Source organism: Trichoplusia ni, chromosome 6 (assembly GCF_003590095.1).
Source record: "Trichoplusia ni isolate ovarian cell line Hi5 chromosome 6, tn1, whole genome shotgun sequence".
Lineage (NCBI taxonomy): Eukaryota > Metazoa > Arthropoda > Insecta > Lepidoptera > Noctuidae > Trichoplusia > Trichoplusia ni.
The window spans coordinates 3,836,112-3,852,648 of NC_039483.1; the positions used below are offsets into that span (position 1 = coordinate 3,836,112).

The following is a 16,537-nucleotide window of genomic DNA, read 5'->3' on the forward strand; positions in this document are numbered from 1 at the left end:
GAAATAGTCGTTAAGCAAAAAGTACTTTTTTTTCCTAGTCTCTTTTATCCTAAACTGGAATTAATTAAATAAAACTTCAATGCATACATATAGACATACTAAAAGGTATGCCAAGTTTCGACAAAGTACGACGGGCGCTTTAACTTGTGACACTAAGTAGTACATCAAGCATGTGTAAAGAAAGAAAACTGAAGTGCTCAAGTTTTTGTCACATCTTTTCGCCTTTATAACGTTTTAATACGAGTTCCTATAAACATCTAAACAACCCTTTCCAAGAATACAAAACAATTAGCAAACCATCTGCTCTTTATAAAAGACAACTATAAAATGATTCGCAATAAATGTTCATTAAAACTAACAATCGATGGAAATTGCAACAATTAATCGTTTACCGGTTTGAAGCAGTAAATAGCAGTTTAATCCAGTTCTTTCCGGTTACAATTAAACAATTGAACGTCAGTATAGATGGGAAACATGGGCTTTCAATGTATTGAGGGGAAACGTCTTCAAAATGTTACAGCTGTATGCAAGAAGGACGTATAGTAGACTTATAGTTATAACAAAGTATCGCCCTGAGTTGTTATGCCGTCTCTATCGTTGCCAAGTGGAATGTAGAGACAAATTGAGATTTTAGTATGCCGCGGGCAAATATGTATTGCGGCTTCCGGCACGGCGTTGGATTCACTCCTAAATGTCACCGAGTAGGTTATTAGTTATTACGCATTGACGGCCAAAGGTAAGGAAAAGGTCACATCACAATGCATAAATTGTGACTGCACTCAAGGCTCAACTGCACCCCTAATAAAAATAAAACTAACGATTTACCAATCAATCATGCCTGACCAAACAGTGTGCATTGTTATACTTTGACATATTAAAATGATTAGGCACTTAACGAATTGCATAGACGTAGACACACCTATGTTTTGTCTATGTGCAAGCGACCGTGAAAACTATGACAGATTGTATGACCGATTGTGTTTTGTTTTCTTTTAAACAGCTATCGATTTTATGTCTGTAAGTGTAAGTATCTATATTTCGCCGGAATGCCTAAACTGCTGAGCACAAAATGACCGTTATCGAAAATGTGCTTGGCCTAATTTGATGATGTATGTTCTTGCTACAAATACGTCCGTTCGTCGGTTTAACGCTAAAATCTCTGTTACTGAGTTAAATTTCAAATATTCGTGATTGATTAAAGCCAGCGGTGATTAAATGGTAAGAGTCTGCCTACTATTTCTCTTGCCGAAAGGGATGCCATAAGCAAGATAGATTACTGTACATGAGTGGCGTGAATTAAAGCGTTTGAGGCCCTTGGCAAATTTGACGGAAGGGTCGTTCCTCTCCTAACATAAGTTAATTTAATCAGTGATAAATTTAATTAGATCATACAGGTATTCTAGGGAATACAAGAAATAGCGGTGTGCACATGAAAAATGTATGTTGTCGATGTTGTTGGACAACATAAATTTTTCATGTGCACACAAAATTTCAGACTCGGAGGAGTTCAATTTCGTACATCGTGACACGAGAATTTCATATTATAGGAGATATAAATCATATAAATATCAAGAACTGTAATGTTTCATTTACGAATTTCCGATGAATAAATAATATTAATAAAATGATCCGGGTCTAAATCCGCGCGAGTAAACCGTTGCATCATTTAAATACCAATCGTTTCGAAAATTATGATCCGTCCTGACCGAACAAGGCTTGTGATATTTTGCCACCCTATTGATACCCTACCATATACCTTGGTTTTATTTATATTAATCTTTATTGTAAATGATAGCAGGCTATATTTACGTATGTGTAACAAAGTGTAGTAAGTAATGTACTTGTAAACAAGTCGGTCTTCGATCGCGTCCTTACTGAAGGCAATCGACTTGCAAGTCGTGCACACAATACTATATAAAGTTTGATTTATTAACTCTTTATGTAAACATAGCGTACACATATTAATTCTGTTTTGTACAGTCACGTGCGGTTTTGGTTCATGCTTTTAACTTTTTATGTACCTTGCACAGGTATTTTATTGTTTTTTAGCATAAGCCTATAGGAAATCACGCAAAATCTAAAAGAAAAATGAAAGGAGCGAGAAAACCGTCGTTAACACGTATTAGTTTTGACAAGAATTTAGTTTCATTTTTTATTCCTAAGTACAGTCTAAATCAGTAAATCAAAGAAATATCCGCAAAATCCAGTGGTACAATAAAGTGTAGGTCAACATATTAATAGGCAAAGACTTGAAATATTATGATGAATTTTCACGGTTCTCTAAAAGCAAGGAAGTGAAAAATTAAGTTTCTACCGTCATCTACCATAGATTATCCCCTTCTCTACAAGTAGTACATAAACAATACTTGGCGCAATATTTGATGATGGCTCATTATTTTTGATGAATATGTTCTTATGGTAATGATTTCGTGGTGCCTACAGCAAATAACCGGCAAATTACAGTTGAGCGTAACTTTGAATTGTCTGCTTTGATTGTTATAAAATTAGGGATGTGCCTAAAAAAGACTTTCACAAGCTGGGTAAGTTGGTGAACCTCCTACACCTTAACGGTGCAAGGTGGCTTGTTTCATGTCACTAAAATGGAAATATCTGAGTATTACTAACAAGCTTGCATCTTGGTTCTGATAGCGAAATGCATAATAAAAAATATATTCGTCCATTATTAGCAACGTACTTATGAACTATCAAGATTAGATATTAATAATGATTTAAAGTTCACGTTATTTTTAAATTTGTTCAAACATGGCATATGGTCTGTTCAAATGCATGCTATCTTCACCAAACGAGCACAATATCTTTTTAAAAGTAACCACTGACATTTAATATTATTTAAGTAGAACAAAAATCAATATTAAACTATAATTTTGTGTGTTATAATTTATCGTTAATTTTTAGTTTTATGTCATTTATTGTTTGTGCACTTACGATGGTGTATGTTTAAAACTTAAAACAGGCGGCAATTTTAAATACGCACAAACGTAATATAGCAAACCGACGAATTTTTCTACGTAGTTCACGTAAAATTAAAAGGTTCATATTTTATTAAACGAAGAATTAAATTCAATACTTACCCCAGATGACTGTTAGCAAAATTCCTTGGCTTCAATTATCAGGATTAACATAAAACAACAATGCACTAAATAAAAATAATAAAGGCGGGAAAGCCGAAAAAAGTTCTTACACTCCCAAGTTCTAAATACAACAACAGTGTCACTATTTTTTTAATTAAAGTTTATTTACTCGTTAAAAGTAACGATAGCGCGCGAGTTCACGAGAATGAGTATACGACAGTGCGTAAACAAAATCGTGTTATGAATGCGGTCGCGGCGCGAACGTCCGAGGTTATTATCAAAGGCTATTGAACGGAGACAGTCGCCATTAAAACATTGCTATCACCGCCATCTATGGAACGTTTTCTAAACGATTGAATTGTTTGAAACTCGTTATTTGAACTTCTTGTAGGAGTCGTTGGAAAGTAAATGTTTGTGTGAAGTGTGTGTGGTTTTTTATGTGAAGATATGTAATTTTATAGTTATAATATATTTTTCTGTACATAATTTTGCCAACAATATGCATATTAAATAGATCCAGGTCTGGTCACCTTTTATTTTGGTATGCTTATAGAACTATTTATAACCAAGTGTTAGCAAAGAAAGGAATATATTCCTGCCTATATTCCACCGAGATATTCTTCTAGAGATTTTACCCTGTACATTTTTTATCTTTTTACTTAAAAGATACGAAAAGTCGTTACTGTTTACAATAGAAAACACTACACAAGTATTATATAATACTGTATTAGAAGTAAAGAATTTATTAAAGACTATATCAACAGGTAGTCTATACCTACAACAAGCAACAGATGTCTTCTTTTTACTAGAAGTAAAATATATTTTTGATGTTTTGGTCATCAGAATGTGGTAGGAAATGATTGTCCTCTTGATAGAAAAGATGACAAAATATTCACACAAGCCTTTGTGGAAATTTGACATTGGGTGATAATAAATTCTAAATAATTAATCATGATTTCAAAATGTAAAAATTTTGGACTTGCAAATTAATCAAACTTTATTATTATTGTTAATAGATAATCTAACGTTACTGGTAGTTCATTGCTTGCTTAAAACTATTCTTCAAAAGAAAAAAAGGGGGTAAAATAAGACACATCAAAGAAAATCTTACTTGTTATTTAATTCAATACATCAATATACAAAAGAGATGAATTGAATAATTACTTATTGACTAAGGTTTTTGGAGAACACTTCCGCTTGCACTCAGACATCATTTTCTTAAATACCAGCTGGTTTTATTTACCGGCAGCAGTAGCAAGAGGATTTCTTAATACTAAGATCACTGAATCTCCACGAAGGAACATTTTTGAGATAAATCTATCCTTGTTCACCGCTTTACCCTGGAAGTAAAGGATTTTTATTAATTATAAATGGAATAAAAAGTAAAATGTGAGAATAACTTAGTACATTAAAATAATGGTATGAGATTTAAAACCTAGATTTGTATCCCAGATTATAGGACTGATGCATTTTGACAACAAAATGATAGTGATCTCCAAGGTCCCATATATATTTGCTGATTGCACTGTGTTTGAGGCAGTTGAATTTTGCTCTATTAAAATAAATTACTAATAGTGGCCCAGACATTCTCATTCTGATGGATGTTTAAGAAGCAATACAATACACAAAAATTAAAGCTGTTTGCTCTATAAACAACAACAAGGAATATGTAGTCTAAACAACACTTGTCCAAAGACATTTTATAACATAACTAGGTTAGTCTAGACAAGTACATTTTTTAAGATTTATACAGGTACTATGTATCAGTTTTACTATTATTTACTATTCCTAACCTCGAAATTTAAAGTTTTTGTTTTTTCACATCACCATGATACTACAAGTAAATGTATACCAAAATAACACTTTACCTTCTTGCCTTTGCCTAGCCTTGGTACTTCGGTCCACATTTCTTTGACATTTTCGAGTACCATGTTGCAGTGCCGGTCGAATGCCTTGACGCGTCCCAACAACTTTTTGTTATTACGACAGTTGATCAAAACTTGTGTGTTGTTTTTTACTGACTGTGTAAGGACTGAAAGAGGCCCAGTGCTGAATTCTTCTTCCTCAATTTTGGCTAACTCCTCCAAAGTCATCTCTGAGCGGGGCTTCGACGTTGTCGCCCTGGAAACATTGTTTTAGTGTAAACAACAGTACCTAAGTAATGCTTGTCTTAACTTATGCATAAATTAGTTTAGTACTTACATTTTAAGGTGAGGGTTAACGCTTATAGATGTAATTGAGCTGAAACTATGCAATTCCAATTGTTCCGAAACAATCACAGTTCGACGACCAACAAACACGCTATGGCACTTTTTTTTCTTTTGTAAATTCCACAGATTATTAAATCTGTATTTGAGCATAAGTCTTTTGATTTTTTTGATATTGAAGTGCAAACGAATTTACATTACTCTCATCTCATTCGATTGGTTTATTATTTTGTTCCTTTTTTAACTGGATAAAAGAAGCTTAATCCAATATGACGATTGATGATTATATGATTTAAAGGGAATCAAATATATACCATTCTACAACGACCTTTCTTGAGCCTCAGGAAGTTCCTTCTTTAGTAGTTTAACTCATGACTAATCGTTTTATATGATTGAAACTGGGCGAAGTTCTTCGTCAATTGAGAAAATAAGTTTATTCGGTACAAATAAAACGATCCGATATAAATAAATCTATATCCACTTTTATTATCACTTAAGCATTGGTGAAGTCACAGTGAAAAGTAAATACTTATCTGGGTTTGTGGAAAATACTTTTTTGAATATATGGGACATACATAGGATATTGGGCAAATAAAATGCTCAGAATTTTCATGAAATATTTTTATTCATATTTTTTTCTGTAATAATAAGAAAATGAAGTAAGTATTCAACTAGCTTTTAGTAACTAATTTTGATATAATAATTCAATATATTTATAATTCACAGTCTTGGAATAAAAAATAAAGGCTAAATTTAAACGTAGACGATATTACGTTCGACGTTAGTTTTATTCACTTGTTCTTGTTACGATCATTTGTTATCAACACAAGTTGCGTACCGGAATCATCCTAACATAAATTTCTTTGGTTATATTTACAAATATTTATGTACTTCTCATTCAAAACTTATGTAAATTATCACAACTAGAAGACATTAGCGATACGGAAAAAAAACAACAAATCAATGAAATAAAAAAATAAATCAATATTTCTTTTCAAATAGTTTGTTACGATTTCAACAAAAGTATTTAAGTAGTTAATATTTATCAACAAACCAGTACGCAAATAGAAAAAAAAATGTTGGTTATATAATAGAATTATGCGTAAACCACGCGTAGTTCGATAGCCTTTGTGTTGTCACATTTTCGATTACTTGTTCACGAGCAATCAAATTTGTTTCTCAGGTTATACCTACTGTACCATACAATTTAATCGGTATTGTTCTACAATGAATCAGGAGCAAGAGGTCTATCAATCAAAAAAACATTATGTGTACAACACGCTTTAATCTAAAAGCATTATTTTGACCCAGAAAAACTAGAGTTATCTCATTCATACTAAATACATATGGTTTTTAAAATACAGGCACATTATTTCATGTTGAATTCTAGCAAAGCATTACTGTCCTTCTCAGTTTCAGACTTGGATTGAATCTCTGAGAAATGACTGGATACACACAAGTTGCTGAAACCATACCGATCAGGCTGCTTTCCTTGCGTCTTCTGTCTATCATAAGGCTCTGGCTCCTGACTAAGATATACATGTAATGTGTGTTTCTTCACCATCAGTGTATACTGAAGAATCTGAAGAGCTATCACTATGATAATCAAATACTGGAACACAGGATGCCCCCACTGAATCTCTGTTCTCCTTCTCCACGCTGATCTCTGGTGTTTGCACATTACTCTCGTCATCTGGAACCAATATTGCCTCCTGGCTGTTTGCATTATCACCTGTCTCGCTTTCTATCAAAATAACATCTGCTGGTGATAACAGTATCTTTTGAAGGATTACACAATCTCTATCCTTTCAGATTCACTCCATATCTTGGCTATTTATATGTGCAAGCCACTTCTGTGCCACAATCTTCCTGTAATTTCAGCACCTGCCAACATGTAACTTGACGATTGTAACCTCAACTTGTAAACCCCATCAGTTAAGTCAGCTATCGCAACCTATTAAAACTATTTTTTTTTTAAAATATAACCTGGTTACCATTCCTGATAAGCTCGCTAACTGATTACAAGTTTGTAGTCAAAACAGGCACGCATAGCACATTTTTCATAGTTATATGACATTGCAAGTCTGACACGATCTCCACATCTCCTGAACAATCAACCCATTAAAACACGGTGATAGTTTCATATTTGCAATCCGTCCTTGTTAACAGTCATATGTGCACTGGCACCGCTATCTGTGTACCAACCCTTCTAACTAAACCTTCCGTTTATAAAAGACATTGGAAACGCATTTATCCGCCATTTTCTTTCATAACGGGCACCACATTTATCGTAGTTTTGCCTGCCCTTTAGTTTTGGTACACTAGCGATATAGTTCGAGTTCATGGTTTCGCCAGTCAACAAGCGCAAATTATCTATTTTAACAACAAAATAACTGATAAATGCCCAACTGGGCCATAACCTATTAAAACACGTTGGATATATGAACTATATTGACTAACATAACAGAGACCAGATACATAGCTAGTTTTTTTTTCTAGTTCGATAGCCTTTGTGTTGTCACATTTTCGATTACTTGTTCACGAGCAATCAAATTTGTTTCTCAGGTTATACCTACTGTACCATACAATTTAATCGGTATTGTTCTACAATGAATCAGGAGCAAGAGGGTCTATCACCACGTCTAAAAATAACATTATGGTTGTAGCAGTATGGCAGCGCTTTACATGGCGTAAAACAGCATTATTTTCGGAACCCGCAGAAATATTACTTTAAGACGTTGCCTCTCTGAATTATGGACAGGTTTAACAGTGGTAATATAGTTCTAGTTGTGGAATGGATGCACTATTCTATAATATATGTACGAGGTCCCGCTTCCACAACCTTAATATTTTTTTCCAGATTCAGTTTAGAATAATAACATCATCAAATTCGTACATTCAACTTTTTATATCGTGAACCTTTACGTCATGTTTAAGTAAATACATTTTTGGTTCTTATTAGTTCAAAAACATCTTACCATCAGAAAAAAAAACATTACAATCACAATATAAAAATATTATTTTCACACCTTAACCAAAGACAATCGTTCAATTTCGTTGTGTGTATTATCCGGTCTGTAAATTTGAGTAAATCTTTATTATAAAACTTTAAATAATCAGATAAATGTAGGTGTTCTCGGACATAATATACTATAGCTGCTTTTGAGTACAATTGAAATGAGTCTTTGATTGCATTCCATTTAATTTTCATTTATTGTGAATTAAATTCAACCACAGAAAGCTTGTACTCTTTTTAATAATAATGTTTCAAGACTGGCGTTAATTTCAAGTCACTGTTGCACTCTTGCAATAAGTTCACTAGTAAATAAATATTTTTGGAATACCTAATATTTATAATTGACTTCATAATTACCACACTGGGATTTCCAAAATAGAGACATCGGGGCACTTCTTTTAATAAGAATAATACGGTTTTTACCCAACTGTGTCTGAAGGAGAGTTGCTTAATACATTTTGTACGAGAACATGTACATTTCACACCGTATTCATAACAGTAACTACATATATCAAGGTTTATCTGCGACATATGAGCACCATACATTTTGTACCAAGCTGTGGCAGTGATTACGACTATGGACGTTATTTATTATGCATCTATTTATATATAAATTATTGCATTTTACCAATTAAAGCATATTTTTGGCAGTTCTTTAAGTATGACTCATCTGGCTATGTACTAGATATAAAAGTTATTAAATGATGCAACGGTTTACTCACGTGTATTTATCGGGATTGCCCGACTAGTTTCGGACCCAACTGGAGTACGTTATCAGTAGCTGACGCGGCGGCTAAACCCGCCTAAACGAAAACGAAACTAGTCGGGCAAACGTGATAAATACGAGTGGGTAGACAATTCGTAAGGGAATCATCCTTACGAAAGTTACTATGATAATATAAAAAAGTTATCATAATTACACTTTTGGATGTCTGCTGCACTGCAGTAATTTACTCAACGAATTTGTTCTTTCAACTTCTGCTAAAGACTTTTTACGTAACAAATTAAGAAGCAAGCCAGTCTGTCTTACCTAATGATCTGCCATATATCCATCAAAATTATTTTTCAATAATATAAAAATACGTTTATATACTATGTAGGTAAGCATGTATGTTTCGCTGTAGCACCATTTATATAGTGGATAAGAACGGGTTTTATAAATTATAGTAAAGCATCAACACTCAAACTAACACTATGTGCCTTTGGATGCCGCCATCTTTGTTATTTCAATATGGAAGGCGAAAGGAAGTATTTTGTAGGTCATTTGCTTTGGCGCAAACATTTTGTGTCAACTCGGTATTTGACTAAAAAAATTAATGTCAGGTAGATTTATAAACAGAGATTAGGATACGTATTTTTTAACAATAATAATAATATACGCAGGTCACTTGTCGGTAAAACGTTTACTGATAATTGCCGTTACACAAGATTTTAACTTACTCTTGCTTAAGCGACAAATAAGTATGCAATATTTTTTTGGAAATCTATCCGATGGACTTATAAGATATCATTAGTCAAACACCCAATAGCAAAGACATTTACATTATAGTAGTAGACATTTCATTTTAATCTTACCTTGTAAATATTTGATATTCTTGTATGTTTATCAAATAATTACGTAAATAACTTGTATTACTTTAAATAATTAAGTAAATAGAAAAAATGCCATAAAAATAGTTGATCTTTAGTGAAAATTAAAATACAAAGATGGCGACAGATAACATACCAAAGACACTAATTCTCTATAAATCTCAAACTCTATAGTCTTTATAAAAATACGAATTAAGCATTATGTACCATAAGACACTTCACATATTTACTAATTAGGGAATAAAAACTAACCTAGTATATACAGAGATCGCTTAGCTACATCTAATCAATCGTTTAAATACGTTACATTTTACTTCGTCAAGTAAAATATGGAAATACTCTAACATGCTCACCGTAAATCAGTTACAAACAACTTTCAATTTTACTCCTTTGTGATAAAGCTGAAAATTGGAAAGCCGCTGTCGTACGGTCAGCAATACATTTATTCGTTTTACTTATTTATTACCATCAAAATTGCGTTTCGTTATTACAAAATATGAACACTTTAATTTTACCTCCATTCGTTAAGAGAAGCTGAAAAAGTAATAAAAATAATTTCCTTACGATTCTTTTCTTTTAACACTTTTCTATTCTTATTTTGAACATTCTTTTGTTTACGTCTAAGTTATAATAAAGCTGCCAAAAATATGTTGTGGGCAAATATATCTTTAATACCAGTATTTAATTTGAAAAAATAACGAAATCTTGCCTTTTCTCCAGAGTTGTGAACCTTTGTAAGCCAGACTTTATTGCTAAAGGAAACTCAACATAAAATAATATGAACATACCCACAACATTTATAAGCTACATATTATGACAGCAGTCGTGTATTTCGGACGTGCAACTTACTTCTAACCAGCCAAATATCAACGAGAACAAATCCTTCAATCCAATCATACAGTTTCTTCAATCATAAAAATGCTTCGTAAAAATGAACCTTACACACATTGTTACAAAATCGAGTCTTCTCTGCTAATGGCTTTAAATATATTTACAGACTAGATAACTCAATTAAATTATGCCATTTGTAATATGTATATCTATTTTTTTGTAACGACAACCTCTTTACCTAACGACTTTCTATTTTCGAATTTCTGCTGTAAACTGGCAACATTCGATGGTTTGGCTGTCAGTTTCGTTTGATTGGGTTTGTTATCAGTCCTTTGGACGATAGTGGGGGGTTTGGGGACTACTTTAGGTTTGTTCTTATTTAAATTGTCCGCTATTGCTTTAACATTAGAGTCTACTTTTGAGATGGCACGGTTGGAGGGCGGATTCTTATCTGTGGTTTTGTTTAGGTTTGAGTTAGAATTGACTGGTTTGAGAGGGGGGGTAGTCTTGTTTTGTTTCTTGGGTTCTGTAGGCGCGGGTCGTAGCGGCGGCCTGTTGTCATTCGGTTTGACGGTCACGGCTGGCTTGGCGGTCACTTTAGTCGTGTCGTTCGGTAATTTATTATTGTTAATCACGTCTGGAGGCTTCACATTTTTCATGTCGGGTAGCGTACAGCTCGACACGACGTCAGGGCTGTTCGTAATTTTTGGGGTAAAGTTACCATTCTTCACTGTTTTCGGTGATTGTGGGACGTTTCTGAAGGTCGAAGTGTTTTTTATGTTCGGCGGTGTCACTTGTCTCGAGAACGTTGGTATTTTAGAATTGGGTCCCGGTAATGGTGGAGCTTTGTCTTCTTCTTTTGGCTCATCTTTCTTTAAATAAGTAGGTACGTTGACAGCTGAAGGATGTAAGTACCCGCTACTAGTAGTAGACACATTCGACTTCGCTCCCGAGTTGCTATAAACACTCTCAGGCGTCTTATAATGTTCCGAGTTCATGTATGTGCTGTCTCTGTTGTTCTCAGCCCGCGGCCCTGGCTTTTCTCTCCTTTTCTTTCTTTCTAGACAGCGTTGAAGCCGAATAGATAGATTCGAAATTGCGGTTCTGTATTTCGTTGACAATTTCTCCGAGTAATCCCATGCTTTCTGAACTTCCTGAGTTCGAAGGCATCGGTTTTGGTGCGTTGTAACCTTCAGGGGGAGGTTGCGGGGCTGTTTTGACGGGGGGTGGGACGCCTGGTAGAGGTTTCGAGTGCTTTTCAGGACTTTCTTCGATAACCGCGTATATATTATCCATGGATTCCTCAGCTATATGTGCTAGCGGAGCCTGTTTCTCTTCAATGCAGTCAACATAATCAGTTGACTTGATTTCTGGTTCTGGTTTCGGTGGTGGGACTGGGTCGGAGTGGTTTGGTAAGGGGGGTGGAGGAGCTGTGGGTCTACCTACTACTGATAACGGTCTGGGTGCAGGTGGCGCTTGTCTCATTGAACCAAAGCTCTGTATAGCTGTCTTTTGCGTCGCTGGAGCCCTCATACTCTGCGCTCTGTTCACGAACGACTTCGGGTCATCGCCGTCTTCAGAATCAGACACCACTGGTACAGTGTTCACCGGTAGCTCTATCTCTTTCTGTAGTATAGGGTTCGATATCTGCATGTTCCTGAACGCCACTTTATCCACTTTAGGTACTTTCACTTGGTTATTTGGGTTCTTCGGTAAAGAATGGCTGCGCTCGACCGGGTTCCGTTCTTTTTCTTTAGGTTTATCATGTTTGAGGAACGATGCTATACGGTTTAAGGATATTCCTTCCCTAACTTTTTTTGGTTCTTCGGGAAGAGGTTTTTGAGGCACACCAGCTGAATGCATACTGAGAGGTCTTTTTGGGAAGTCTGGAGATGTAGGGATGGTTGGGGCAGCCCTAATAGGGCCTAAAGTTTTCGAACCTTGGAGTGGAGAAATGAGCTCTTTAGCTGTACAAGTAGAAGCTTCTAGAATAGGGCTGGAGATCACGGGTCTCGGTGGCGGGTTTGATAAAGTGGGAGGAGAAACTTCTTCCGTTTTCTCCACACTCATTAACGCTTTAATTTTATTCTGTACGGTACTGTTAGTGCGTTTGACTGACGGGCTGGTCTTCGGGCTGGTTTTAGCTGTCGTAGGCACAACTGGCAAAGGCGGAGCGCTTCTTAAAACCGGCTTTAAAACCCCTTGAGTAATAATATTCTGGCTGTTACTCCCGCTTCTATGGACGGGCGTTATTTTAGCGCTTTTTAAGCTCTCCGCTATACTTTTAACTGGTTTCTGAGCGATCGGTTCCGTGTCTTCTTTTTCAGCGGCGGCGTTTTTATCAATAGGGGTTAGAGAGAAACCTTTGAAATTGCCGAAGAAGTTAACTGAAGGGTTAATATTACCGGGAGGGCTTCTGTCCGAGTCGCTGCGAAGGAGGCTTGAGCTCATGTCGTCCGGGTTCGACAGAGTGTGGACATTGACGGGTTGAGCGTTATTTTGAGTACTGTTTTGGAAATTAGCCGCGAATTTGCTCGCGCTTCGTGATAAGCGATGTTGTAGACTTGCTTTCTTCGGTGACGGGGCCCTGTAAGCAGATTTATAGTTATAGATATTGAGATTTAGGTAGATGTGTTAGGTAGATGATTTTTAAGTAACATACTTCTCTAAACGACCTTTATCGCATTAAGTTACCATCTTTTCGCATTAATATTGTAAGGGATAAATAAATTGACGACTAACAACAGTTGTCGTTTTGATTGATGATTTTGGGAACGAATGATTTATGTTTTATAAAAGTAACATGCTTTTCTGACTATGAAAGTATAGTATAGCATGCAAGATGCAAATTTTATTCAAGACAAGATTGAAACAGTGACATGCGTTCCTTTCATATATTTATATTACATGTTCAGCACTTATCAATTATAAAGATTATAATATCAAACTACGAATACATAATAAATAAATAAATGCGGACAACATCACATACATTGTTCTGAACCCAAAGTAAGTTGCGAAAGCACTTGTGTTATGGAATTCAGATACAACGAAGGTACCACAAACACCCAGACCCGAGACAATGTAGAAATGTGAATTTTTACATTGACCCGACCGGGGATCGAACCCGGGACCTCAGAGCTAGCGACACCTTGAAACCGGTGTGTACGCCACTCGACCACGGAGGTCATACATAAACTTGATACAAATTTATTTTCAAACAACGTTTTAACTAAACAGTCTTTTATAAAATCCTATAGACTAGCCTAAAAATATTTATATCACAGAAACTTAATACATAAATAGTTCTTTTTTCGGATCAACTGCTTTGCATTGATTTTAGTCTTAGTTAAATAGAAATAAAATAATATATTTAAAAGAAATAAAACTCATATTATTATTTGTATTTGCAAGTATACGAGTTTACATTTATTATTAAAACTGCAAGCAGAACCATGCAATTATTGCTAAAAGCTTAAAAAATAGACATGCAAACCTTAACTAATTGCCATGCATTGTTAATTCTAAGCAAAACCAGGGCAAATCACTCACCAACACAATGCAGAAAACACCTTGTCATGAAAGGGATTTCAGTGTTGCCAGTCTTATTAATAAATTAATTAAATGAGATATTTTAATTGATTTGAAGTAAAAAGGTATGTTTAATAAATTAATTGTTTAAAGATGTTAATATTAAAGTTAATTATGTTTATTCAAAATCACAAAAAAGATTGAGTTAGATAGTTTGAAAATTAAGTTAACAAATAAACTGGCAACTCTTAAATTAAGAAAGTTAGGTAAAGAAGAAAATGAAGAAATACAGAAAGATTTTTTAATGCATAAAACTAACTACAAATGAAAAATAGAAGTACTAACTAATTAATTGGTAAACAAGTTAACTCATCTTCAAAATAATTAATTATAATTGCTTAATTACTAAACTAAGTATTTAATATTATTCTTTGAGACCAATTTTGTGTGAGAGTTAACTTATTATCAATATTTACAAAAATGCTTAAGTTTAAGAAAAGCAGATGTATGAAAATAATTAAAATTTAATTGAAAATGACATGCACAAACACAAAAAAAAAATACTAGCGTAGCTTGATTTAACCTATCAAGTAATTTCTTACAATTAACTCTTGCATAAAGGTCCTATTATGGTATCACTATTATTATATCATGAGTAATTACTATATTTATGAAACTGCATTGACCAATGACCATTTACCAAATATGTATTAGGCAATATTTTCTGTATTTTTTTAAACGGTTTTATTTTAATAGATTGAAGTTATAGCATAATTATGTACTCTATGAGTAACCATTAGGACTGGTGCAAATTAAGCAATTGATAACTTTCAACGATTGTTGAACAAGAATTTATAGCAGTTGTAGTTTTTTTAACAATTAGTTTATTTATATCAAGAGTATTAATATTAAAGTTTGTTTTCGACTTAATAGAAGTCACTGCGCTCTGAGAAATGATCGTTGGCTCTAATCTGGGATCTTAATCCGGTGCTTCATCATCCAAAAGAAAACGCCGAATAGAGGTCTCTTATTAAACCAAAACTTAATAAATAAATATAAAATGTATCACAGATACTTTAAAATTACGTTAAAACTAAAAATTAAGTCTAATTCCAAAGTCTCGTCAGAGGTTAATAATAAACTTGATGCCATCAAAAATGATCCCATTAAATATTAATTATGCTTATGACAATAGAACACATTGTGATAAAATTCGGGTTAAGGTAAATCTATTAAATATTTTAATTTATGAATCCATGAATGGATTAACGTAACTGAACAAAGCCAAATTACCTTTAATACGAACCTTGCAAGCAAAATCTACTATAAGAATCTACGTAATGGCTTACTGCTACTTTTTAAGTAATATTATTGAATTTGTGAAAGCGGGACAAAGCATTGCATAGTGTAAACCGTCATCTCTTTTACAACTGCAATTCTATTCTAAAGAAAATTGAATTAAAATAGCCCATAATGTCGTTTAAAACATTCTTATGAGTGACTTTGCCTTATCACGGATTCAAAATTAAAATATTTCCTTTTTACTTCTTAAAACCATGCACTTTAACTTTCCCCACACTGTTACTCGCTCCACCATTCCCAACCGTATACATACGATGCTGATTATTAGCAACCATCTCATTAGTGGTCGATTCCAAACCCTTCTTTATTATAACTACACTAGGTTTATTATCCTTTGACACGTTTGGTTTGGGTAGAACCGGAGGCCTTTTGTCTTTAATATCGGCGTTATTCGCTATATGAATGTCGTCTTTGCTAATTTTTCCCATCGGTTTCTTTAAAGCCTTTTTGACGGGATTTTTTTCTACGAAACTGGCTTTGACTTCATCGATATTTTCGTATATGTTAGCGTCTGAATCGTCATTTAAATCTGAGATTTCGGGTTTTTTGAATGACAAAAGGTACCTTAGTGACGACGTGCTTTTTTTGAATTGTGAGAATTTGTCCGTCAAGTGTTTGTTGTTGAAGTTGAATGGGTTTACGTACGATTTGCGCGGCTTCTTCCACCAGAGGAGGACGTTGTGGCGGGAGTAGTAGATGAGGAACAACACCAGCAGGATCCCCGGGATGATGCCCAGGAATATCACGTACATCGCCACCATGAAGTTTCTTTGGACTGTAACAAAATTAGTTTGATTAAAACCTGAAATATTTTTACACCTACTAAGGTATGCCATTTAGTACACAGCTTATGAATATATATTACTAAACATATACATAATATGAATAAATAACACCCAAACAGAAAA

At 34.3% G+C, this 16,537-nt stretch overlaps 3 protein-coding genes across 5 annotated transcripts in view; all 3 read right to left on the bottom strand.

Annotated features, from left to right (window-relative positions):
• LOC113495361 (protein phosphatase PP2A 55 kDa regulatory subunit) overlaps positions 1-3,300 on the bottom strand; it is a 52,314-nt gene extending 49,014 nt beyond the window's left edge. For all 3 annotated transcript variants that reach the window (XM_026874048.1, XM_026874047.1, XM_026874055.1), the window contains exon 1: positions 3,093-3,300. The gene's annotated coding sequence lies outside the window, so the exon portion shown is untranslated. The remainder of the gene's footprint in view (positions 1-3,092) is intronic.
• An 892-nt stretch (positions 3,301-4,192) lies between these two features.
• On the bottom strand, positions 4,193-5,406 carry LOC113495364 (probable small nuclear ribonucleoprotein Sm D2). Its single transcript, XM_026874057.1, has 3 exons — positions 5,295-5,406; positions 4,961-5,213; positions 4,193-4,432 (listed from the first exon to the last, which is right to left on the bottom strand). Coding segments are annotated over exons 1-3 (360 nt in total). The 5' UTR covers positions 5,297-5,406; the 3' UTR covers positions 4,193-4,327.
• A 2,971-nt stretch (positions 5,407-8,377) lies between these two features.
• LOC113494728 (disintegrin and metalloproteinase domain-containing protein 12) overlaps positions 8,378-16,537 on the bottom strand; it is a 63,711-nt gene continuing 55,551 nt past the window's right edge. The window contains 3 exon segments of the mRNA XM_026873165.1: positions 8,378-11,759; positions 11,761-13,323; positions 16,275-16,404. Of these exon segments, the coding sequence (XP_026728966.1) occupies positions 10,946-11,759; positions 11,761-13,323; positions 16,275-16,404 (2,507 nt within the window). The 3' untranslated portion in view covers positions 8,378-10,945.

Bases quoted from the DNA above. Each gene is read 5' to 3' on its own strand.
- LOC113495364 (XM_026874057.1), bottom strand. The intron at 4,433-4,960 runs GTAAAGTGTTAT...CTTTACTTCCAG, and splicing joins GGCTAGGCAAAGGCAAGAAG to GGTAAAGCGGTGAACAAGGA.